Source organism: Colius striatus, chromosome 2, assembly GCF_028858725.1.
Source record: "Colius striatus isolate bColStr4 chromosome 2, bColStr4.1.hap1, whole genome shotgun sequence".
Lineage (NCBI taxonomy): Eukaryota > Metazoa > Chordata > Aves > Coliiformes > Coliidae > Colius > Colius striatus.
The window spans coordinates 41,101,079-41,127,819 of record NC_084760.1 but is presented as its reverse complement, the minus strand read 5'-3'; the positions used below and the strand labels follow the sequence as shown (position 1 = coordinate 41,127,819).

Genomic DNA, 26,741 nt, shown 5'->3' with positions numbered 1-26,741 from the left:
CCCGATTCTCAAGACTTCTTGGCCTATAAATGGGCTGCCCAGGACGGGTGTTTTTTGGGTAACGGCTGAAGCCAGGAGGATATGGGGAAACCCCTGAATGCAGGGGACAACCCCAGGGCCTCACAGGGCCCGGGTTTTGCTGAGGAGCTGTGAAGCCCAGAGACAGCTCCTTCCCTTGGGGGCAGCTGTTGGTGCGGGGGCGACAGCTGGCCCCCACCTCATGTCAGAAGGGGACATCGCCTCTCTGAGGGGGACACGGCGTCTCCTGAGAAATGACCGCGAGGCGGGCGGGAGGCTCGGCCCAAAACTGAAACGGGGAGGTGGAGAGGCACGGGTGCGTGGGGGGAGCGGCCGTGCCGCTCGTCCCGCCGCGGAGGCGCGTGCGGGGACGTCCGGGGACACCTTCCCGCACGGGGCGGGGACGCGGCGCTAACGTCATCCCGCCTGGCAACGGCGGGGCGGCGTGGGGGTGGTGGCGCCCGGCTCTCGCGGGATTTGGCGACCCCCGCCGCGGGCGGGGCGGGGTGGGGGCGGTGCCGCCGGTGCCGGAGCCGAAGCTCGCCGGAGGCGCGGCGCGGCAGTGGCGGGGAGTGACGAACGGACGGGAGGGTTTGGGTCGCGTCTGTGGCCGCCGCTGCCTCGGGCCGCCGGCGGCTCGGAACAGCCCCTTTGCACGCCCGTAGCGGCGCGGATGGAGCCGCCGTGCCTGGCTTGAGTGTGTCGGTGGGACCCGGAGCCGCTCCGCCGAGCCCGAGCCCGGGCGGGCGGGCGCAGCATGGGTAAGCTCGGCGAGACGGGTCCCCTTCTTTCCTCCGGACCGCCTCCATCGCCCTTTGTTTGTGGGGGAGGGCACAGATCTGGATTGCCCGGGAAGTGCCGCTTCGAGGCAGCCCCCGAAGCCCCCTGAGGAAGGAACGTTGCCGGTACCAGGTGCCTTCGCGGAAGATGGAGGCCGGTGGAGGGGCCGGAGGAACTGCCGTGGACGCCCGGGCCCGGCGGGCGGGAGCTGGCGGCAGCAGGTGCCCGCAGGTGCTGCGGTAAACGCTGTCTCCTTGGCGGGACGGAGCTGGGAGAGGCCGGGGCCGCTCCCTCCTGTCCGCCGCTCCTAGGGGCTTGCGACGGGAGCCCCGGGCAGGAGAGGGCGCAGGGCAGCGCCGGGGATTACGTGGTTTTCCTTGGGGAGAGCGAGGTTTGCAGTCATATAGCGAACAGTGATCTGGTGCTACTTGAAGGGAGCTTGATAAAAGTTTTTCTGATTGAATCCAGCCCCTCTCACCTTTCTTACCCAGCTTTAGTTTGAGCTGCGCCTTCACCCGTTTCTCCACCAAGGTGTTGACTTGGAAAAAAAGCGAGCATACAGCGACTCAAGAGTATTCCTTTTTATCGTAATGTGCCAGTTCAAGTTTACACTTGAAACAATCAGTTGTACCTGGTCTAATTTTTAATGTAAGAGTGGCTGCATGGGGAAGTATGAACCAGTGAGTTAAACAGCACTCTTCAGAGCCACCTTTCCTTATTCAGAATTCCCTCACTGAACTCCAAAAGGGTCCATTGGCCATTTTATCTGTCTCTGTTTCCTATCTTTATATTGCATCCCTTACTCTCTTTGCCGTCTGTAACATCAGCTGCTTAATGTACTTTTGGAAGGGTGTGTGTTGCGGTGGTTTTGGTGTGTTAAGAGGCATGTGTGTGCTTATGCTACTGTATGCGAATATGCTACTTTTACGCACAGTTAAGGTTTTTAAGTGGAAGAATACGTGGGTTTTAGATAGCTTTCTGTATTCCACCTCACATAAAAAAAGGGGAAGAACTGCGTGGTGTGCAGATCAAACATGCAGTTAGTGAAGTGATACGTACTTCTTCTGACTTGTGTTCTTTTTGATTATAAATGCATACTTGCAGTGTTTTCATCTTGGTTAAAGTTGTCTTATGTGGTCAAAGCACACTTGAAGTCTGAAAATATTAAGGGAAATTGGGTTATTAAAATTGTGGTACAAACCAAACTCTATAAAGAACCCAATTTTTTTTAGCTTTTATGACAGTTCAGGATAGGTGAGAGTTACTGTTTCTTTATTTTTGGTCTGTATTGTGTTAGTTGCAAGTGAGAAGCGTCTATCCAGCTCATTGCAGTGGCCTATGATGGTTGTTCCTAAAATGTTATGGCTTTGTGTGCTAACTGAACATTTTGAACTCAGACTGTCATGGTGAAATATGAAATACCTAAACATTTACATATGATAGGTCTAGGTTATTAAAATTGTTAGTATGCAGTTAGGACTACTGTTAGTACTGTTAATCAAGAACTGAGTCCAGTTTATGACTAGGGATTTCTATATGACACCTTCTAATGCATTTTTTCCTTAGTTTTCCTTTTCCTAAGTGTTGCTGCTTTCTCTGCCTCTTCTGATGACAGTAGTGAGCATATTATTACCACTCCAGAAGCAAATGAATTGAGTGGGTGCAAACACTCTGTGTCAAGTAGTGTTGTTCTTGCACATGTTGTTATAACCGAAGCAGTTTGTGTGCATGTGCAGTTATAGAACTGTTTCTGCCAGAATGTTGGCAAACTTCTATAACTGTTTGCACAACATATTCTCTGTGAAGATATTGTCTTTTATTCAGGTTTTCAGGTGTTATTTGCTTGTGACTGAAAGTAGGAAGGAATGTATAGTAAATGTCTCAAAAATAAGAGTGGAAAAAGAATGAACTAGTTTGCACCGCGCTCACTGTATTTACTGGTGGCCTCACATTTACCTTGAGGACTCATTATTTTGTTATTTTATTGCTGATGTCATAGTAGAGCTGGCTCTTGATATGAGATTGTTTGTCTTTTTATGTCAGCTTATGGAAGAGATTTTACATGTAGGAGGTGGCTTAGATGAGACCATTGAGGTGTTTGTTGACAAACAAAGGCTTCTGAGATTTATGCAGAGGTAAGAATGGGGCAGTATGACTGGAGGAACCAAAAGGAGAAGGACAGAAAAATGAAACGCCTTGGAACAGGTTGTTTTATGTTCTTGTAGTAGCTGGAAATCAGTGTCGCAAGAGTGTGTGTCATTGAGATGCTTAAAAGATGGGGAGGAGGATATTATCGTAGGTTGACAAACACTATACCATATAAAGCTACTAGTAATGCCTAGTTTCATGCTTGAGCACCATCAATATAATTGTTTGCCTGCTGTACTAGATTAATCACATGGATTCAATATAAGGTGCTACAAATAGATGAATTAAAGCGAAAAACTTTATTTGAATTATCTCTTTGCTGTCATAGTCAAAGGTAGAGTTCCGTGTATTGGTACATTATAACATCTTCTGTAACTCAATAACAGATAATTTTCCTAATTACAGTTGAGAAATGTTTTGACTATACAACTTGCACGTTAACAGGAAGATTGAGCTAAAACTAAACCGGAAATACTCCAGCAACAGTTGATAAGTTGCTAAAGTGGTACACTGAAAACTCTTGGACTTCTGTCAGTACCTTTTTAGCTGTATGCGTTTCCCTCCTCCTTTTTATTTCCAAACATTTGTGCAAGCTTTCTGGTTCCCACAAAGTTAGTTACATTTAAATCTGCTGCACTTCATGTTTAGAAAATGTTATAACTTTTGAATACATTAAGAAGCCAGGCATACTTCTTCATTGCTAGCAGAATAAGTATAAATATACATAAATATATTTGATCTACAGAGACCAGTAAATTCATTGAACGTTAAACTTGTGTGAAGCCTTTTGCTTTTTTCACCATGTTGGCAACAGAAAAAGAAACCTTAGGTTTTTGTAAGCAGACTGAATACTTTTCATAGGGACAGTGACAGACAGTTTCAGCATTCGATAGCAGTATTATAAGAACCAACTGAAACATTACTTTGATGTTTGTTCTCTAATGAAAAAGCCAAAACAGAAATAACAAACAACAACATAGCATGCTCCTTCCCCTGGCCAAATTGACTCCAGACACCCCCAAACAAGAGGGATAGGACAAGTCAAGTGTCCTTCCGCTAATATTTTTACCACAAAATATGTGAGATGCGATGTACAGTTGAACTTCATTCACAGTAAGCTACTGAAGAAAAAAAATGTGAAGCACAAGTTATTGTAATCCCTCTGCCCTAGGGTTCTTGATGAGCCTAATGTTGACAGACTGACTGCATTTGTGCTGGTAATGTTAGGCAAAGTGTTTTCTTATCATTATCTTTATGCCAGACAAAACTGTGAGGGAAGATGATGAAAAGTTGACCTCTGGAAGAGAGGTGCCTAAGCAACTGGGAAAACAAATTACAGTAACTAGGAAGAGTTAGTGGATTCCGAGTTTGGGCCAAAGTAGAGGAGAAGCCCCATCAAAAGATGCCGGAGGTTCTGTTAGCTCAATTCTCGCCTCTTTTTTTTTTTTTTTTTTCCCCAATGATGTATGAGGTGCTGCACTCAGATTCCCGGGGTGGGAGGGGGCTGGAAGGGAGTCACATGATGTGGAAAGAAGGTCCATCTTGGGAAGTTCTTTATTTTTTTTATAAAAGCCCATGATCTGGCAATTAGTAATTTTTAGACTTGCTCAAAGGTATTTGTAGTTTCACTGGATCTTTTTTAGTAGAAGGAACAGACCATCAGGGACCTGTACTAAGGGGGACAAAGAAGGCTTTTGCCCTCTATGGCTACCTGGGGCAATGAGTCCCTATTTAGCATGAATCCCCACACATGGGGACATGTGTGGAAAATATGTATTTTTAGCATGAAAGTATTTCCTCTAAAACTATGCTTTTTCAGCCTCTTTTGTACTTTTGAGAAACTGTAAATGGTTATTTGATGGCTTCAGCCTGAGAAGTCTCTCTACATCTACTTTTCTTGTGTACCAGCTATTTTGCATGCAGGTCACCTTTACTGGATGGTCATTTGAATTTTGATAGTGCTTTCATCTTGTGGGGAGTTATTCAGGACCATGTGTATGTGTTATTAAAGACTTGACTCCACGCAGGGATGTAACGATAGTTGCTGTCTTGGTTTCTTTTATTTCCGTAAGGATTCTTAGAGTTTTTGTTTTAACTAGATAAGGTGTTTGAAATTTTGTCACCTTTACTGGCCTTTTTCACTCCCTTGACTGCTTGTGTTAGGTTTTTTGTGTACCATAGTGGGTTTTTGTTGCATAAACACAGGAAATGTGTGGTCATACACACTGTAGTGTCTGAGGCTGAGACAGCTGCGGGGTCTGCCTTGCTCTAATGGTCATTGTTCTGGTCTTCCTGTCCATTTTGCTTTCTTGGAGATGCTGTCACATATGACTGCTGGTGGAGTATTTCCATAACACGTCATAAAACGTTATAAACACATTATAAAACTAGGTTAAGAAATATTGTCAATGAAAATGCTTAAAGCAACTTCAGTCATCTTGACATTAGTGAGTAAGTGTAAGTTGATCAGGTGAACTTTGTTACTTAGTGGGCTGGGGCATAGTGATTTTTTTAGCAACTAGTCCAACCTCTGATTACCAGCTGGGCACTTAAAATGTATCTGTGATACACTACAGGGATTTAGCCCTTCTGTTCCATTTAAACTTGATGATGTGTTTTTGTTTATGTTTCGTTGTGGTTGTTTTTTCTTTCAAATTGACTTCCTATATTTTGAAATGTAGTTAAATTCTGTTCAGCTTGCAATGGATGTTGCTTTTGTCTTCGACTTTGAATTATTGATTTGCTAACAATTTAAAATGTTCCCTGCTCTCTGTGAAGAGGATGCATATGCCTTTGCTGTCTCATCTCTTTTTGGGCACGTAGTGATGAGAAATAGTTTTATGTAACTTTGTTGCTGTGATGGTGTGAGCATAACTCTGCCTGTGCATTTCCCTCCACTGTTCTGTTGTTAGCAGTAGTAGTAAAATTGCCTGTTCAGTCATCTCTTTTCTAGAGTGATCCCTTGCTATGTTAAATAAAAGCATCAAAACTAAATCTTTAGTATTCTAGTTTTGCTTTGAGCAGGATGTTTGCCTAGATGGCCTCTGTGGATTCCTATCACTCTGAATTGTTCTGTGTTTCTTAGCATATTCTTCAATTCATTTGAATAATGTTGTGACATCAGCACAGCCATTTACTTTCTCTGGCTAATGCCAACAAGTATTTTTAGGTGCGATTATGTTTTATTGCTCTAGCCATATGCAGAATTGACTTTCTTGATACAAAATCAATATGAAATGTTTTTTTTCAGGAACCTTGAATGAAAAATCCTGAATCTTTGTAGGCATTTTTTGAACAGTATTTCTGTATTTCCTGAAAAATTTAAGACCACCTACTGTGAGTCCTGAATTAGACTGAAGGAAAAGTCACACTATGTGTCTGTCTGCCAAATGAGTTAAATCTGTCCACTTTCGGGGTGATGTACACTGGAGAGAATATAATATGAGGTCATTTAGAATATTGGCTTTAACATCCTCAAGGTATAAGTCAGGATTGCTCAGGGTGGAGTAAATTAGAATATTAAAAAAAAGAACCTTTTTCCTTTAATTTCAGCAATTGGGACAGTGCTGATTTGTGATGTCACAGGGGAGGGTTGCAGATGGAGTTCAGAAGTGAGGATCTGTCTGCTTGTGTGCCTGAGTGCTGAAGAGCTTTGTGATTGTAAATTTTGAGTTTAAATATAACAGCATTGTTAAAGAAACTCAAAGACAATTTTAGCACCCTTATTGCTTTAACCAGATAAAGTATTACTTTAAATTATTTAACCAGCTTAAGCTCATGTTGCTCTCTTAACAGTACCGAAATTACTATGAGCATTATACTTTTTGACAGTAGAGCAATATATAAATGGTTTTGGAATTGAGCACTACTAGATAGTCTCTTTTTTTCTTTTTTTTTTTTTTTTTTTTCTTCTGCAGCAGCTGAGTTTGGTTGCTGTGAATGGATTTTTGTGGATTGGAGTTATTAATGGTTTTTATTTTAGTTTTAAAAGAGACACTTCTGCCCAAGTTCCTGGAAATTTGCCTGATGTAGCATTAAGTCATCAGTTTCTACCTCTTGGATAAAATTACTAAGTGGTCTGCCTTAGTCAAATGTTTTTGACTCTTACGCAGTTTGATCTTTTTATACTGGAGCCTTCATTTACCTGTGGCTAGCAAGTATTGTCCTCTTCCCTTGCTTGTACAAACTGAATCTTCTAAAACTTCCATGCTTTACTGGATTAGTTTTCAGCCGGGATAGCTCTCCAGAAATTGAGACTAGGCTTATGGCTGCATAAACAGTGAATGGAGGCAGGGGGAGAATGAGGATTCTGCTTACAGCAGTGTTAGCTGCAGCAGATTTACAGCAATTGTCTAAGTTGTGTCTGATAGGAATTACTTGCTTCCCATTTGAGCTCTTTACTTCAAGTGTGGATTTGTTGGAAACATACCATTTAACTTAATTAGTCTTATTTTTTTTTCAAACTACATTGTTTCTTCTCTTTTAAATTTTATTTTCAGGACATATACCAAAGCAGAACAATAAGCAAACTTCTCGGAATAGTTCATTTCCACTTAATGCACCTTTGGGACTAGGGGTAGAAATGTCTCCACCTTGGCTGTGTGAAGAAATGAAACTGCTAGTTTGATGAAGCTTTCACTCTAGTAAAGGAGAATCACATACTTTAACTCTGAATTTGAATATTTAATTATGAAAGGATTTGTTTTGCATGTAATCTCTCTTCTGAAGTCATTCTGTGAGTGCAGGTTCATACTTGTGCTGCAGCAGAGATAACTTTAGGCTGCTGTCAAAAAGAGTTTTGCGATGCCTCTTCCTGGCCTGCCATGACTTTAAGTGGTTTTGAGTCTGTGTTGTAAGCTGACAAGCTTGTTACTGTGGAATGGTAGAATCATTGAATCATTTTGGTTGGAAAAGACCTTTAAGATGATCATATCTAACCACTAGCCTCACACTGCCAAGCTCATCACTAAACCATGTCTCTCGGCACCTCATCTACATGACTTTTGTCTACATGGCTTTTCAGTATCCCTAGGGATGGGGACTCCACCACCTTCATGGGCAGCTTGTTCTAATACTTAACAACCCTCTGGGTGAAAAAGTTCTTCTAATCTTCAATCTAAACCTTCCCTGGTGCAACTTGAGCCTATTTCCTCTTGTCCTGTCATTCATTACTAGAGAGAAGAGACCATCCTCCACCTCACCACAACTTCCAGGTAGTTGTAGAGAGTGATTGTCTCCTTTCAGCCCTCTCTTCTCCAGGCTAAACATCCCCAGCTCTCTCTGCCCACTCCCCATCATACTTGCTCTCCAGACTCTCCACCAGCTTCATTGCACATCTCTGGACATGCTCCAGCACCTCAGTGTTTTCTTGTAGAGAGGGGCCCAAAATTGAACACAGAATTCAAGGTGCAGGCTCTATCATATCAGCAGTCTGAGTGGCCTTACTGTGACTGCACAGTCCTGTGAGAAGAGAGCGAATGGGACTGTATGTCAGAATACAGGGAATGGAGAATTTCTCCTTTTTCCATTTTAGCCTGCAGCTACTTTACACTAGATCCAAGTTGAAATTTTGCAAGTTTCTTCTGAGTGTCTATATTAATTGCTCTCCCCAAGACTTCATGATCCAGTGAACTGATTATTTCACAACTTTCTTGTTCTTGATCTATGAAATGCTTTTTAAAATTCCTTGTCATCTTTCTCTATCCAAGCCAGCCAAGTGTCCTTTTTAAACTGTGCTTCTAACTCACATTCTTTTAATTTTTAATTGGTTTAATAATATGTTCAAAGAGAAAATAGCTTCTAAACAGTTAAAACTTGTTATTGAGGTACTTGTGGATTTCTGGGTTTGGTTGTCCTCGGTAGTGTGTATGTTTTGAGAAGAAGACTGAGCACAGTATGTAAAAAATATGCATCTGTCCTACATCCTGATTTTTTCACAGTTGGGTTGGACTTTATTGTTCCCATCACTTAAATGCTTTAATGAAGTTTGGCTTATTTAGTACTGTCATAAATCAATAAATGTAATTAACTAGAATAAACCTGTCTAAAATATAAATACACTGCTGTTTATTTTAACATTTGAATGTTTCTATCAGGGAAACTTAACTGCTAGAACAAATTGCCAAAAGGAGTACTACATCCATCATTTCATGATATGGCCAGTCCTCTGGATGATGCCTGTATCCATGTGTTCTTTAATCTTCCCTTTTGGCAGATTTAATGATCATGTGTGCATGGGATGATCTGTTTCAAGACACTGGCCAGAGCTGAATCCAACTGGAAGACAACCAGTTGGCTGATTTGGCAGGAATCTAAACCGGCACACCCGTGAGCAGTACAACTGTGAGACCAGCTTGGGGGAGGAAAGAGGCAGTGGTGTGGGAATGAGCAGGTAGAGAGCATGCAGGGTCATTTCTTCATCTGCAGATTGTTTGAATTGCTGTAAGAAGCTGTCGTCTGTAAACAACTAAAGCAACTGTTCTTGAAAAGCAGAGCCCATCTAGTTTGGTTTCCCAAGTGGTTAACTGAAGAACTTTCCTTTGTTCAGAGTTTTTATTATGAGACTTCACAGATTTAGCTAAGTTTACAAGCTGCCTGGAAGTGTTGGCAGAATTTCTCATTGTTTGAAGGGTGGACCGTGAGCTCTTTGTTTGAAACGTTACTGTCTTAGTCAACACTTCTTTTTCTGTTCGTCTGAGTTAGTTCTGAATCCAGATTAAGTGAAATGTTGTTCAAAATCAGGGCAGTGAAATTATTGAGCATTGTCAGCCTTTTGTAGACATGAGAACAAAAGCAAGTACGTTAATCCTATACTGCCATGGGTATGGTAGGTACGGAAGCAGTGAATCTTTCATGAAAGTGCAAACAGCAGAATTTAGTCCTTTTATTAAGCATAAATTGTTATCAACTGTGCTGATTTTGGCTCTTGAAAATCAAATACACTGCTTTGCTTGCCTGACACAAGCAATACATGGTTCTGGAAATGTACCTGGCCCTTCAACACAGGGAAGGAGAGTTCACCTGTGAAGTGGAATATGATCGTTGAGAACATTACATTAACTTTTTCACCTTATGAGAAGCCTGATTATAACAGGATCTGCTCTTACTGCATATCAATATCTGTGTAAGGATGTGGTGCAGGGAAGTGGGGAAATTGCAAACTGTCTTAGAGGAAACCCTTTGCAGCTTGAAGAGAGCTTGAAGGCATTTCTTGTAGCTATGTGTGCTGTGGGGCTGTACATCAATTAACAGTATGGTTGTTCTCAAGTCAAAGCACAACTGGGAGTGCATAAAATTGCTTCCTCTAATTTTCATATGTTCATCGTCTTACTAGATGCTTATTTTGTGGGAAGAGAGTTTGCTCTTTCAGTCTTAATCCTTACTGAGAGAGAATCATAAAGTATGTATATGGATTACAATGTAAATTGCTTCTAACATGCAGATAGTAGAAAAAAACCTGCCCTGGCTGATAGCTAATGATAGAAAATCATAGCCTTGGTGAATAGCAGATGAAATAAAGCTGTGCTGTCAGTAAATTAGACACAGCCTGCCATCTCCATCCAGCAAGACCATGCTGATTTCCTATGAAGACAGTGTTGCTGGATCTTGCTGTCCACTATTGTATCATGCTTCTACAGTTGACAGCAGCAATTGAAGGGGTGAATCCTGACCTGTGTTTTAAAAAGAGCTGAAGTTACATTGCTGATTTTTTCTCATCTTTTGATTTTTACTCTTTTTTTTCTGTGAAGTTGGGTCACCAGGCTTGTGTCTGGTAGTTGTGAAATACGTGGGGACAATCAAAAGGATTTAGTTTGTTTCTGAAATCCAAACTACCGCTACAAGTGGATGTGTGGAGAACAGTAGAGATGAGGGTTAGCTTTCTATGAACTTGCAGTCAGGTGCTTTGTCTGCTGACCGCATGGACTGCTGTCCCTTGCCCCAGACAGCTTTTCATAATCTCCTGTAAGGCTTCCACTCCCTTCTCAAATTCTTCAAATACCAGTCTCTCTGTGTTACTATCAGTTAGCTCTGCAAGACACAGCACATGGTGTAGCTACTTCCAAGCTACATATTTGATGATTATCCAACATTCAGGTTGCAAGAGCAAGTGTTTTGGGGCATTTCTGAAGTCTTTTCCTCAGGGAAGGCTGTGACTTGGGTGCTTCACTGCTGACTTTGCAAAAAAAAAAAAAAAATTATGGTTTGTATTTTTTAGATGCTACTTTCCTGGCATGTTTCAACCAAGGAGTGTACAGGGTGAGAATTATTGGGAGTGAGAAAGGAGGATGCAAACCTGCTTTTGTCAAGATTATTTTCAGGTACCTAAAAAACCCCAGAGTAGATGAGGTAGGGATGGTTGATGTGGTGCAGTAGTACTGGGGAAATGGATAAACAAGAACCTCTTATGGGTACAAAGCCACAAATACATCATCCAACATCTATAAAAGAGCGACCTTGCTGTCTACTAGGTGGCATGATCAGGATAGTAGCTAGCAGGTCATGAAGAGTGGTTGTTTTCCTCTACCTGGCACCTTCAAGTCTGTCTCTAAAATACTGAGTCCACTTTGCACCTCTTTCTTCTCAGATGCAAGAGGGTTGGCAACAAACTGGCAAGTTGAGTGTGGTTAGGAGGCTAATGCATATAGTGTGCAAGAAGTTGATTTAGCCTGGAGAACAGAAAGACAACTCTCTTTGGAGACACAGTGAAAAATATAAGTCAATGACTGCATGTTAGGACAATGGTAATTCCTATTGAATATGATGGAGAAAAATTACTATGAGAATTGAGGACCAGAAAAGGTGCGCAGCATGGCTCTTATCTCCATCTTTTGAAGATTTAAAAAATTTAGCAGGGTAATGACTTGAGTGACTTGATTAGACTTTGAGGTTAGCCTTGCTCTGACTATGTTGGAGTAAGTAACATCCAGAAGTCTTTCCAAACCTTGTTCTTTCTGATTGGAAGTATTGCAAACCGTGCAGGTTTAAGTGGTGGTCTTAATAAGATATGCTTAAATCCTTCAAAATTCATGTTACAGATGGGTGTTTAAAGGACTCGATCTCCTAACCCTTAGAATATAATTGAGCTAATGAAGCAGTTTTATCTCCTTTAAACTATCTGATTGAAATTGTAGAGTGCCCTTGAGAATTTGCCATTTTGACTGGCTTTTGTAAAAATCTGTTACATAAGGATTTATCTCTGTGCTTTTTAATCAGTCATTTTTTTTTTATTGACTAAAATGCCCACACTTAAAAAGTGAATTAATTTTATTAATGCTGTAATTAGGATGGACTGTCCTGACAGCATGAAGTCTGGTAGGAACACTTGCTCCTGTTTTAATGCTAAGAATGCTTTGTGGTTTTTACAAGATCCCAATCTGGGACCATTCAGACTGTTGCATCATGTCTGTTTTTAAAGATGAAGGGAACACTTTGTGCATACTGTGAATGATGCTTTTAGGTTTCCATAAGTTTATTTCAAAGCTAGATTCTTGCCATATTTGGAGAATTACTAATTGTCATTCTGAATTAGATATGTGCCAAATTATAGGCCATCTATCAAAGCATTTTTGCATTTATTTTTTAGAGCGTGAAAGGAGTTTTCTTTTGGTTTAAACTCAAAAGGCTTTGGGAGGCCTTCTTGTTTTTGTAACTCGTGAGTTTGTAACCTGGAGCTATGATCATATTGATCTTTTTGTCTAGAAGAGCCCTGAAAAAGACTACAGGAGGAGCTGAAGCTTTTGCAGTAGCATGGGGACCTGACACTGAAGAAAAGAAACTTTTTTAAGATTCAAATACAGACTTTTTTTTTTGTATGGGTATGTCTTTGCAAACAGAATTCTAATGAAGTTAAACAACAGTCTTCAGCTTCAAACATGTTTTTATGAGCTAATTATCTACTGGAGGTTTTAAGGGAAAACTATAAATACTTTGTTGACCCTGTTGTCCTTTTGTTGCTTATTTGCTGCTTTGGATTTGAACATCTAGATGTAGTACAATCTTTTTGTTCTTCAGAGCTTTTGATAATTGCTTTGTTTTAGCAGCTTTTGTAATTTGGTGTTTTGTGACTCACCTTGACTGTTTTGCCAAATAGATGTTATAAAATTAACTTAAGGGAAGGAACGGAGGAAGGGATGCAAATCTATATATGGAGCGGTGTCTGAGTCATGGTTTAAGAAAATATGGTGTGCTTTTTTTGAAGTACGTTCCCCCCGTGCCCCCTAAGATCCCTGATTTTCTCTGCATATTAAATTAATAACTTCTTTTCACCTTTGCTTGTGAAGACGTTTGTCACCATTCCTGCAGGTTTCACTTCTCATTTCCAGGCTAGTTTCATGCTTTGAGCTCTATGCAGACTGAAGGAAATAGCAAGTAGCAGAAAACATCACTTTCTGCTTATTGTAACTTCCCAAGTAAAACCCTTGGACCTTTCCTGTCATTACAAGGGCAACTACTTGTAGGTAATCCGATGTATTGAAGTACTATTTCTATTTCATGTCTTCCCTTGCTACGAAGGGAGGAGTCTGGCAATTCCTGCTCATAGAAGCAAGGAGGTAAATGAAATCCCCATTTTTAACATTTATGAAGTCTGCAACTGAGTTTAAGACAAGTATTTCTGATAATATTGGAGAACACACGACAGAATGTTTGGTTTAGAGTTGGTTTAATATACCTGCAGTGAGGAACATATCACTAAAACGGTTCTTTCACAGATGGCTGGTAATGATAACTTGTCATCTTCAGGATACAATTTTAGAATTATGAGGGTATATGTGGAAATGATTTGCTTTAGGGAACTGAAAATTGTCAGACTTTTAATTTAAGTATGTTCTGTCATACACAGAGGTCAGTACTAGAATGCATTCTAGAAAATTACAGGAGCCTGGGGCAGGAAAGTAAAGCATGGTTTTCTTTTTTTAATGCTTCAGGGCAGGATTTCTGCTATACCGTTTTAATTTCCTTCACAAAGTATCTTGCTAACTGTATTGGAGCCTGCTTGAGAAGCTGACGTTTTAGGTGGTTGCTATTAGAATGCAATGAATTTCTCATTAGTGGAAATAGTTTGTGAGGGAAAGCATACATTTTCAACAGTATTTGGTTCTGGACTGTGAACTTAAACATCGTCTTTTATTAAAAATGTGTGGTGAGTAATTTCTTAGAGAATGCACCATTGACTTGCCCAATCTAAAAATGCCTGGTGGATCCAGGGCGACTTCCAGATGGACCAGTTCTGTGCTGACAGAACCAAGGCTTCAGGCCTTAGACTGTCTCATGGGTAGACAGCTATTTTTGGTTTTATTTTTTTTTTAAGGCAATCTAAAAAATGTAGAAGGATTATTGCTCTAAGCAGGAAATGTTTGTGCTAGAATGTGGTGATTCAGCATAGAGCAAGTTACAAAAGTAGTAAGGAAAAATAGTGGGCACTGCAGGGTGGAAAGAAAAAACAGAAAAGTGAAACTTTGCTCAAATGGCCTTTTCACTGACTTTGACAGCAACTGGAGCTGACTGGCTGTTATGCTGCCTCAGAGTTTGTGATTGGGGTGTTAATGGTGTAGCAGCAAGAAGGTATTTTTTGCAGAAGTATTCAGTGGTTGAACTTAATTTCAGTTTGACCAGCTTCTGTGGAGTTGCCTGTCAGTTGCAGATGTAAAATTGAAAGTGAGAGAAACTTCAATGGAGGATCTGATGGATCTTGTGACTCACAAGAAGCTTGAAAGTCACAGGATGCCTCTGAGAGAGAACATGCTAAAGTCAGTTACTGAAAAGGTTCTTTTATTTGTGTAGTGTATCTAACACCTAGTTAAAACCTCATTAAAAGATTTTTCTGTCCGAATCACAGAATGATTTGGGTTAGAAGGGACCTTTAAAGGTTATCCAGTCCAACCGCCCATGACATGGGCAGACACACACCTTCCACTAAATCGGGTTGCACAAAGCCCTATCAAACCTGACCTTGAACACTTAAAATTACGGGACATCCACGACTTCTCTGGGAAACTTGTTCTAGCTTCTTACCACCCCCCCAGTGAAGAATTTCTTCCTTATGTCCAATCTTAATTTACCCCCTTTCAGTTGAAAACCATTGCCTCTTGTCCCGTCATTACAGACCTTGGTAAAAACTCTCTCTCCTTCTCTCAAAGCCCCTTTTATATATTACAAGAATGCAATAAGGTCTCCATGATCATGAGAAACTATAAAATATGGTGGGACCTCATATACTAGGAAGATGAAAGGTAGTTCTGTTATTTTCAGCTCGTTACTTCCCGTCTTCCAATGATAATGACTTTTCTTTCGAAGCTCATAGTATTTAATTAAAATGGGAAACTGACAGTAGCTGGACTGCTGGTGCTCAAGTTTGTGCAAACAAAGGCCTGAATGAGATACTGGATATTGTGAGACTCTCAAACAATATGTTTGAGAGCTGTTTTGTTGCTGGTTTGATTTTTGTTTTTATTTTGTGTTTTGTTTTGTTTTTTCCCTGGTGTGTGTTTATTCTGATTTTTTTTTTTTTCCTTAAAAACAATCTTTGTAATAGTTTAAAATATCCTTACTGTATGCACTGGACAGTACTCATTAAGTTTTTAACTAGTCTTGGAAGTCATCACAAACATGCAGCAGGCTTTTGATGGCTACTTGTGGTAGAAAAGATACATTGTATTCTATAAGAATTATACATTTTCTTGCTCTCCAGTGCTATGGTCTTTGATTGGAAAGACTTTTCAAAAGAATTAATTTTAATCTGAGAGGAAGAGGAATTGTAAGACTGAGCTGCCCTAGTACCGCCCTGCATGAGTGTGAGTTCAGGGAGGGTGGTCTGTCTGATCAGTCCTTATGCTGGGGAAGTGGAAAGGGGGCTTGTTAGGAATTACGCCTGACACTATAGCATAGTAACTGATTGCTGTTGTTCATCTAATGCTACATCAAACCTAATGAGCCTCTGAGAAGTGGAATATGTTGGAGCGAATATGAAAGCTATTGATTCAAATGGAGTGAATCCTGTGGGGATCCAAACTGAGTCCCTGCTGGGTGGCAACAGGGTGTTCGTGGTGCTCTCAGAGTTTGAGTAGGCACAGCTGACCTGGTTTTATGTAGAATCAGCTTGGGTCCAACGGTATGTATTTGTTCTTATTAAAGGTATCTAGTACTTGAAAGCAATATTTGTTTACCCAGCACCTAAGTTAACAAATAGTACGGTAAAATAGAATGAAACATAGAACAATATGACATTCTTTCAGTTCTTTTGGCATTATGTTGTTTTATTATAAACTAATGAAAGAATCCTGATGGCTCAGGGCACTTTGCTTAAAACAAGACCGTAAGTCAACATTTGGATATATGAGGTCAGCATTAACAGCAGAGTACCTCCTGTCCCATGTCCCTTCCTTGTGGCAGCAGAAGTTTGCTTGGCTGGCATATAGAAGATCAAAGCTTCAGGAGTAGGAAGCAACGTTATTGCTTTGGTACAGAGCTGTTTATCAGGACTGGAGCTGGCATGACTGGTATGGCTCGCTTGGGAGTAGGCACAGGTAGAAATGTCTCTGCTATGTGTCATTGCTATTTCTGAGGACATACAGGAGGCATGCAAGATCCTTTTAAACTGCTAGGAAGGTAGAACATACTAATTGTGATGCTTAACACTTTTAGGAGTCCTCGTGATGCAACTGTTTTGCAAGTCCGTCACGTGGAGCATAAATGTGATGGTTCTGTATGGCTCAGCTCAGTTAAGTGTTCTGCTTCGTGTGACTTAAAACTACTGGCTTATTGAAGGCTGTGGTGAACTGTACTGTAAAACTTGTGTAGATGGTGTGATCTCAGTTAAAAATACTCTTTACTTGTTCAGTTTCTTAATAGCTTGGAAATGCATCCCTACCATCAGAATTGACTGGAATCCAGAAGCCTCATACTGTTTATACATTACATTAAATTGTGGTTTCATGGCGATTTTTGGCTGTGTGCAAAGCAGCAAGTGGTGAGGGGCAGAAGGAGTGGATTGTTGGGGTAAACTGCTGGTGTTAGGGCCCTGACATTCATATTGCATGTTTTGGACAGTTTTCTATGGTTGTAGTTCTAGTCTCATCCATTGGACTTCTAATACTTATTCAAAATTATCACGCATCAAAACTACTCTTGGGCTGCATGTCTTGGATTTAGTTTCAGTGAAGTGAAATCCAGATTACTTGCTGTGATACTGTTCCACACTGTAGTGTGAAGCATAATAAATGTGTATGGTTTGGCGCTTTGCTGAGAAATGTGCTCCTGGTCTGGGTTGTAACAATGATTTGATCTAAGTTGGATTTGATACAGTCTTGCATCTCTGACTTTACAGTGAGCCATCTTAGGAGATAAACTTGCAGAAATTTGGCACTAGATAAATTTTCTCTCAGGCTGTTTTCTTTATCTGATTTAGCATTAGTATAAATAATTACTAATGTAAGTGCAGAGGAGGAGGAAGGGATCATGTGAATGCACTCAGAAGAGAGAATGGGATCACAGCATCCTTGGGTTAAGATGTCTTGGAAATACAACTGTGGATGTTTTCCACTTTCCACTGGTGATGTAGCTGGATTGGGTATCATGAGAAGGGAAGCAGGAAATACTGTACATTTCCATCTGTCCAAGGTTCAGACTGCTTCTCCTGCCAGTGGCTACAGGGGCATGAAAGGCAGGGAAGTACCTGTGTGCACAAGACCAGTGGTCAAAATGATTTCCCCAATAGTGGGAAATATGAGGCCATTACCTACTTTGTGTGAGGAAGACCAAACCCACATCTGTACTTCTAAACAATACTTTGATATTTGGGCAACTGCTTGTTATGGTCATTATGAGTTGTGTAAGTGGGAGAGTGAGTCACAGAAGAAGCCTGGCTGCAGAGCAGCAGAGACTCTTGGCCAGGAGAATTTTCTCTTTGGTTGCCAAACCCTGGTGCTTACTTTGTGTATGTGTTTTACCAGGAGAGCTTCACAGAATAAAACTCATGCAGCTTTGGAAAGAGGAGCTAGAATTTTAAGGGCAACGGGGAGTCTACCAGGTCTCTCTATTTGAGTATATGGGATTTCAATTAGTGGGTCAGGTTAGAGTAACAGGGAATTATGTGGTGTCGAAGTGGAAAAAATCCTGTTCTTACAATCACTACTTATATTTAACATTTACGGAAGTGTTTTCATAGTCAGCATTTAAACACCTGAGCTACTTTTGCAGTGTTAAGGTCTGTCTTCAGTGGCCAAAAGTATACTATGGTATTACTATTCAAACAGCTGGAACTCCTATGTGACAAATTAGGAGAATGTTTCTGGGGGAAAGCAATTGGAAGGGGCTTTCTCCTTCAGTCCAACACCTGATTTTGGGATAGTGGCAAAGAAAACCTAACAAACTAGCTGCCCATAGCTTGGATGAGGACATTCTTTGTTGGGCGGAAAACTGGCTGATGGCTGGGCCAAGAGAGTGGTGGGGAATGGAGTTAAATCCAGTTGTTGACTGGTCAGCAGTGGTGTTCCCCAGGGCTCAGTGTTGGGGCTTTTCCTGTTTAATGTCTTTATCAGTGATCTGGACGAGGAGGTTGAGTGTACCCTTAGTTAGTTTGCAGATAAAACCAAGCTGAGTGGGAGTGTAGATCTGCTTGAGAACAGGAAGGCTCGTCAAACGGTCTTGGACAGACTGGAGCAATGGGCTGAGGACAGTTTTATGAGGCTCAAGGCCAAGTGCTGGATCCTGCACATGGGCCACAACAGCCTCAGGCAACACTACAGACTTGGGACAGAGTGGCTGAAAAACTGTCTGTAGCAAAAAGACTTGGAGGTGTTGGTCCATAGTATCTGAACATGAGCCAGCAGTGTGCCCAGGTGGCTGAGAAGGCCAATGGCATCCTGGCTTGTATCATAAATAGATGTGACCAGCAGGACAAGGGCAGTGATTGTCCCCCTGTACTAGGCACTGATGAGGACACACCTTGAATACTGTGTTCACTGGGCCCACAAGAACATTGAGATGCTGGAGCTTGTCCACAGATGGGCACCAGAGCTAGTGAAGGATTTGAAGAACAAATCTGATGGGGAGTGGCTGAGAAAGCTGGGGATATTCAGCCTGGAGAAGTGAGGGCTGAGGAGAGACATGGTCACTCTGTAGCAACTCCCTGAAGGGAGGTTGTAGCGAAGTGGAGGTCATTCTCTTCTCCCAAGTAATGAGTGATAGGACTAGCAGAAATAGGCTCAAATTGTACCAGGGGAGGTTTAAATTGGACATTATGAAGAACATTCTCCCTGAGAGGGTTGTTACAGACACTGGCCCAGGCTGCCCATGGAGGTGGTGGAGTCCCCATCCCTGGAGATACTGAAAAGCCACATAGCTGAGGTGCTGAGGGACATGGTTTAGTGGTGGGCTTCATAGTGTGAGGTTAAAGGTTAAAGTGGTTAAAAGTCTTTTCCAACTAAAATAATTCTATGAGAAGTATGATAGTTAAAAGAATAAGTTTGTGTCTTTTGTTGTCTTTTGTCTCTATTGTAAGCTTGCAGACTGCTGTAGAACTAAGTACCAAAGGTAACTCTGTATGCATGTATTCATAGTAAAGAAAAAACATGTAAGCTTGGTTTTATAGGAAGGTAAACTTTGGTGTTCTATGATAAATGTACAAGTGCAAATAACAGTGCTAATAAGGTCTCTTTCGCATATATGACAACTGTCTGTTGTGATAAATTGAAAAAGCAAAATCTCAATTTCTAGTGTAACTACAATTCTGCTGGCAAGATGCTTCTGGAGGCCAAACAACTCTGCAAGACTCATGTTCTAGTAAATGACTTCGAAGCTTAACTGACCTAAAACCTGCCTGAGGAGACCTTTACATAGAGTATGGCATGCTTCTCAGTCTCCTCTTTTCTGCTTGATGTTGGACTCTGTCCCTCCAGATCTTCATTAACTTTCAGCAAGACTTCCTGAATAGCTTGAGAGTTATATACAAGGATTTCAGTTATCCCATGAATGTTTCCCCCTCCCCCTCCATTTTACAAGCTATTAGATGTATTTTTTGTGGGATTTATTTTATATCTGGTTTATGTCTTTTTCTGGCTACCACAAAAAGGTCACTGGATCCTGTGTCAGTATTGTAATATCCTAAACAAAATATCCAGAATGTGAAGTTGGGCACTTTGCTGAACACATGTCTGACACCCAGTTATTTCAAGACACAGGCGTGCCGTAATTTCAGTATATTTTCCACTCTTTTCCTTGATTTATTTCTGTATTTTTTTTTGTAGGGCTCCCACAGGCCCTTAGTTATCTGTAATAGCCAACTTCAGGAAATAGTCTGAGTAGCTGAAGACTTCCTTTATTTAAAATGAATGAAGATGGGTGTTATGAAGCCATGTGTATTAGGAGGCTTGCCTTCTGCTTTGACACTGACATGTGGTTGGCAGAAGAGCTGGTTATGTAAGTTTTGGAGAAGTGGAGAGTCCACCTGTGCCAACAGTGACTGAATGCCTTGTGCAGGGAGTGTTGCTATGTTGGCTAAGAGTGTGAGCTGTTTTGTTGAAGAGACAGTGTTATTAGTTAGGATATTTTTCATCTTTCCCATGGGGAGCAACGTAATCTGTAAATTGATAGGACTGACTGGCTTTGACATGTTTGGTCTGTTTTATTGTTTCATTTGTCAGATTATCGTTGTACTCAAAACTGAGAGCTGAACAGACTGCTCAGATAAAGCCTACTTTAGCTGTCTTTCTCCCAAAGATGTCCAGTCAATGTTTTTTTACTTGCTATTGTTGATTTAATCGAGCTTGTGCCCCCGAAAATGGGTCAAAACTTTCAAAAAGCACTGTCTGGGAAGTTCTCCAATGATATTCGAAAGCTATCATGGCTTGGTGACAGCAGGACCATGTCCACTGGGGTTTTGAGCATCTGTAAGGAGACTCCACAGCTCCTCAGGACAAACTGTTCCATTGTTAGATCACTCTTGCAGTGTGTGTATATATGTGTGCATGTGTGTGTATATGTGTGTGTTTAAACCATTTTGTTCTGTTTCAGTTTGTTCTCTTCACTTCTCATGCTTTCAGGAGGTACCACTCAGTCTTCTCTGCACCCTCATCAATAAGATCTACCTGAGCCTGCTCCCAACTCTTTCAGCCTCTCCTTATATGAACATACTCCAGTTCCTAGTTGTCTCTGTGGCCCGTTGGACTAACTCCAGCACATTCATGTCTGCCTTGTACTGAGGAACCCAGAACAGGAGCCAGCTCACCAGTGCTGAGCAAAGGGAGAGGATCACTTCTCTTGACCTGCTGGCAACAATCCTAATGCAGCCTGTATTGGGTCTGGGGGGGGTAGTGATTTTCCACAGCAGCCCTTGTAGTGCTGTGCCTTCTGTTGGTAGCTAGAAATGTGTATTGATAGCATCATCAATGTTTTGGCTACTGCTTGGGCAGCATCAGGACTGTCCCTCCAGTGTTCCTTCCCCCACCTTCACCAGTAGCTATGGGTGGGCAAGATCCTGGGAGGGGCTATGGCTAGGACAGCTGACCCAGGCTGACCAAGGAGATATTCCATAGCATATGACATCAACACAGCAATATAAACTTGAGGAGAGGAGCAGGAATGGAGAGGCATTTGTGATTCGCTTTTGTCTTCCAAAGCAACTGTTACGTGTACCACAGCCCTGTTTCTTGGGAAGTGGCCAGACATCGCTGCTGATGGAAAGTAGAGAGTAACAGCTTTATTTGCTTTGCTTTGCTTCTCATGTGCATGGCTTTGCTATTTCCTTATTAAACTGCATTTATCTCAACCCATGAGACTTCCATCTTATTTTCTTCCCTCCCTGGCTTGCTGAGGAGAGGGGTGATAGAGTGGTATGGTGGGCACCTGGCATCCAGTCAAGGTCAAACCACTACACAGCCCAAGATGCTGATGGCCTTCTTGACTACAAAGGTGTGTTGCTGCTTCATGTCAGCGTGGTGTCCACCAAGTCCTCCTCTGTCAAGCTGCTTTCTAGACAAGCTGATACTATCCTATACTGGTGCATGGGGTCATTTCTCCCTAGGGACAGGACTTGACATTTTTTTTTGAACTTCAGGAGGTTCCTCTTGGCCCATTTCCTAAACCTATCGAGGTCCCTCTGAATTACAGCAGATTCATCTGATCTATCTGCCACTCCTTCCAGTTTTATGTCATCTACAGACTTCCAGAAGGTACCTTCAGTCCCATCACCCAAGTCACTAATAAATGTACTGAACAACTCAGTGTTGACTCCCTGGGGCACGCCACGGGTGACCTGTGTAGCTGGACTGTGTGTCATTGATCACACTTTGAGCCTGCCATTTTGGACACTTTTCAGTCTGTTTCACTTCACAGTCATCTGAGCTGTACTCCATCAGTCTGTGTATGAGGATGTTATGGGAGCCAGTGTCCACTATCTTTGCTGAGTACCACTGTGACCACCTTGGTACTCTTGGGTGGGACTGGTTCAGCTGCTTCACTGAACAGAGCTCCCGACCACTTGAGTGTTGTAAGGGCACTGAATGTAGTCCTGTTTTTCTAAATCTATCCTGGTCGTTCTTAGAGTATATTGTAATTAATTTTCTGTAATACCCTGAATCAACTTGACTCTGATTTGGTTTGTCATATTTTTGTTTCCTTTCCACTTTCTTTGGTTGGAAGCAGGTGATGTCTTATGTTTATATTTGAACTCCTGCCAAAGCAAGATAGTCACTTACTTGTTAGAGATCTAGGATAAAGACATCTTTGTATACAGTGTAGGAGATACTTTGTGGTGGTGGCCCATGCTACCTGTGAAAACAGGAGAATGTTGTCTCCCTCTCATGTGAACTTTGGTCCAGCTGAATGTGTAAGAAAAGCACAGTACGTCACAGTTTTTACACGTCAAGCTCAAGCTTGAGAAGACATTTTTCACCCGAGACTTGATCATTATGGACTTTTAAGCTACAGATAATTTATTTTATTTGCATTTGAAATTGAGAAATCTGTGTAAAAAGCAGAGGGGAATTGAGATAGGTGGTGTTCTCCTGCATCTTCTACCAGTTGAGACTTCATAGTTTTTGAAAGTTTCGATCAGTTTATATTACTGCAGTCCAACTTCTGACTGACTTTAGTATCACATCTGTCCTTGAGTAAAGCACTTAAGTAAGAACTTGAAGTGTTCAGAAGTATGATCTGCGAATTGACATGTTCCTAGTTAAAGTGATTCCTTAAAAATGTCACCTGACACTGTTTTTGCCTGGATATTATATTTGAAGACTTTTCAGAGGCTTATTCAGTAGTGGAATGATTTCTTGCCCATCACAATGTAGTCCAGAATACCTGAACAGTTGATCTAGTGTTACTTGCCAATATTGAGATGCAAAAATTTATCTCAGTAGCGAGATGTGTCACTTCTTGCTGTTTCTGTGTGTCCTGGGTTTGGCGCAGTGGTGTGTCATCACAAGGAAAAAAAAACCCAAAGTATGGGATGAAACTATCTTGCCATTCCCTGTGATGCTTCCATTTCACGAGACAAGTTCTATACATGTATCCATGAGAGAGAGGGTGTGCTATCAAATGTCACTGACTAATACAAGAGGAAATTCAGCACCTACATTTCAAACATAAAAAGCTGATGTTTGTTTACTGCTGTCTTTAGACCACAGAAATGCATGGATAATCATAGAATCATAAAATGATAGGGGTTGGAAGGGACCTTTAGAGATCGTCTAGTCCAACCCCCCTGCAGAAGCAGGGTCACCTAGATCAGGTTGCATAGGAATATGTCCAGGCGGCTCTTGAAGCCCTCCAAGGAAGGAGACTCCACAACCCCTCTGGACAGCCTGTTCCAGAGCTCCCTCACTTTCACATAAAATAGCTTTTTCTCCTGTTTAAGTGGAACTTTTTGTGTTCCAGCTTCATCCCATTACCCCTTGTTCTGATGGGGAAGCTCATGAGATCATCCTTTGGTTGTTGGCATGACCAAATCTGTGTACTGCAGTCTGGAAAGGTGACTAAAATGAACATGGTGTGCATTTCAAGCACAAATAGAGAAATGCTCCCTCAAGGAAATAAGGAAGCTTTTGAAATAATTAGTTCATATTGACATGGCGTGGGTTTGGTTTCCTACTACTTCTGTCGAGAAAGGACCAGGTGTTTGGCTATTTGAGTCATAATCTGCAATACTTTAAGCACTTATATGACTGACACTGTATTCTGATTTCCCGTATTTAACTTCATAAGACTGTCCTATAGTGTGTATATTGAAATAGAATATATGGGATGTATTAGAAGGGCTGTGGACAGTAAGTCGAGAGAGATTCTCCTCCCCCTCTACTCTGCCCTTATGAGACTGCATCTGGAATATTATGTCCAGTTCTGAGGCTCTCAGTTCAAGAAGGACAGAGAGCTACTGGAGACAGTTCAGTACAGGGCCACAAAGATGATGGAGTGGAGCATCTCCCTTATGATGAAAGACTGAGGGAGCTGGGGTTCTTTAAGTGTGGATAAGAGGAGATTGAGGGGTGACCTCATTAATATTTACAAACACATAAAGGAAGGGTGTCAGGAGGACGGAGATAAGCTGTTCTCAGTGATGTCCAATGATAGGACAAGGGAAATTTTTATTTCTAGACTGTAGGTGATGAATGACCATTGTCTTTATGATCTGTGGCTCCCAGAATTTCCTATCTGTTGGGCAATATTTCATGTCAGCCATTCAAAAGAGAATTCAGTGCAGAAGCAAGGAAAACTACTGCCTGCTTGCTGCTGTCAGTAATGGGAAATAGGATGATTTGAAGCAAATTTAGAGAATATGTTTGGCAAAAATTATAGGGTACAAAAAGTGGACATTAGGAGTTATAGTATATTAGGAGCAGATAACTCTGGTGAAAACTTCTGTTCATAATGAAGAAAATATTCTCTTTCGTAAAGGAAAAAATCAAAACTAAGTCTTCCTGCTTATATTTGACTGATTCCTTTGGTAAGGGGTACATTCAGGAAGTAGTTTGCCAGACAGATCATTCTATCTTTTCCTTATATTGATGACACCATCGTGTAGTTTCTGTTTTTTACCACCAATTTTCTAACTTCACCTTATATATATACTATATATATATACTTCTGTATTGCAACATGCATGCAGCAGCACTTTTGATCAAAGCTGTCCATAGATCAGAATTACATTTTGATTTTAATAGAGCTGTAAGTTCAATACCGAGCAATCATACTTTCTTCCATCTGATTTCTTAATTTGTGAATTAATTGTTGGATATTATTATGCAGTGATAGACTAATGAGTAGCCTGGGAAAATAAAACTTTGCTAGCAATTCAGAATTTCTGTCTTTTAACTCTGTTGTACCATCATCTTTGTGTGTATTTGTTGTGATCTGCAGAGGAGAGGAAGATTTCAGTGTTATGTTTTGTAGTGCCTGAGCATCCTGACTGGATTTGTGTGAGAGGGTAGATTATTTGACTGCAGCAGGTTTGTGGAAACTTCAAGCGTAAACACAATTTCTTGATGAACAAATGAGTCTTTATTGCCAAGCGAGCCTTTAGTTGTCAGCAAACAACTCTCATGGATCTTGTGCAACACATGGACAAGTATGTAAATACATTGCTGTGATCCTGTGAGTAAACTTAATTAGATCAAAGTTAAAGCTTACTTGCTTATTCTTACTCATACAAACCCAGATGAATCTGAACAAGGCTACTTTTTACATGTTCGTACAATTTAAGATGTATGATATTGTCAGCCTTGTGTCTGTATTGCACTTATTGGATCAAACCTGCAAAAATATTTTGTTTGCAGCAATCGGTGTTTTGCGGATGCAAGTATGAGAATTAACAAAGCATTGCATGAAGGTACTATACATGCACAATTTGAACCTTTCTTCTTCCTTGGTCCCATGTAGACATTGAGTAACAAACTATTGCCCTGTGGGCAGTGATTCATAATTGGTAAATCTTGGGTTAGGACTTGGCAGGGGAAAAAACCCACTGCCAGTAATCTCACCACACACCTAGTGTCATATTACTAAATTTACTTTATTTTAATAGTTGACTGTCCAATGGTTTTCCTATCCAGAATGGTTGGGAGCACAAGTCACAAATGAGCATTACTGTTCTTAACATTTGTCACTAAGTCTGCCTTTTTTGTACCTGCATTGTTTTCAAGTTGCATTTCCATATCTGAGTTGCATTCACTGTGGGTTTTTTCTTTTTTTTTTTTTCCTTTTTAGTGGACTATATTGTGGAATATGACTATGATGCAGTTCATGATGATGAGTTAACAATCCGAGTTGGGGAAGTCATCAGGAATGTGAAAAAACTGGAAGAGGAAGGATGGCTAGAAGGGGAACTAAATGGCAAAAGGGGCATGTTCCCTGACAATTTTGTGAAGGTGAGTTCTTTGCATTGGCTAGGTTTTATTGTGATCCTACAGGAGGCTAGTTATTGAAATTATTAGAAAACACACTGGCTGTATTTGTAACAAGATGAGCTTTTCTTTAACTGGAACACTTTTTACATGATTATTTTTTTTAGTATGCTTTTGAAGGCCTCTTTAATTTGAGTAAGTTCTGCTATTCTTATTCACTTAATTGTTTCTTTGGGTCTATATACTTGCACTGCATGTTCTGTCTCCTTCCCACTGCTGCGATGCACTAGCTGTGGTTACCTGCTTCAGTGAGGTGAACTGATTAAAAACCTAAAACTATAGAAAACTCACAACCAACCTACCTCTACAGAAGACATCAAATCGTGAGATAGTTGGGCAGGGAGGGTCAAAGCTCAGTCAGCTCAGCTGTAATGAAAAACTGTATCCTTAGGCTGTGGTTTT

General features: G+C 41.1%; 1 protein-coding gene across 1 annotated transcript in view; it reads left to right on the top strand.

Annotated features, from left to right (window-relative positions):
• Positions 1-525: 525 nt before the first annotated feature.
• Positions 526-26,741, top strand: part of CD2AP (CD2 associated protein) — a 90,568-nt gene continuing 64,352 nt past the window's right edge. The window contains exons 1-2 of the mRNA XM_061990599.1: positions 526-779; positions 26,143-26,303. Coding sequence (XP_061846583.1) covers positions 776-779; positions 26,143-26,303 — 165 coding nt within the window. The 5' untranslated portion in view covers positions 526-775. The remainder of the gene's footprint in view (positions 780-26,142; positions 26,304-26,741) is intronic.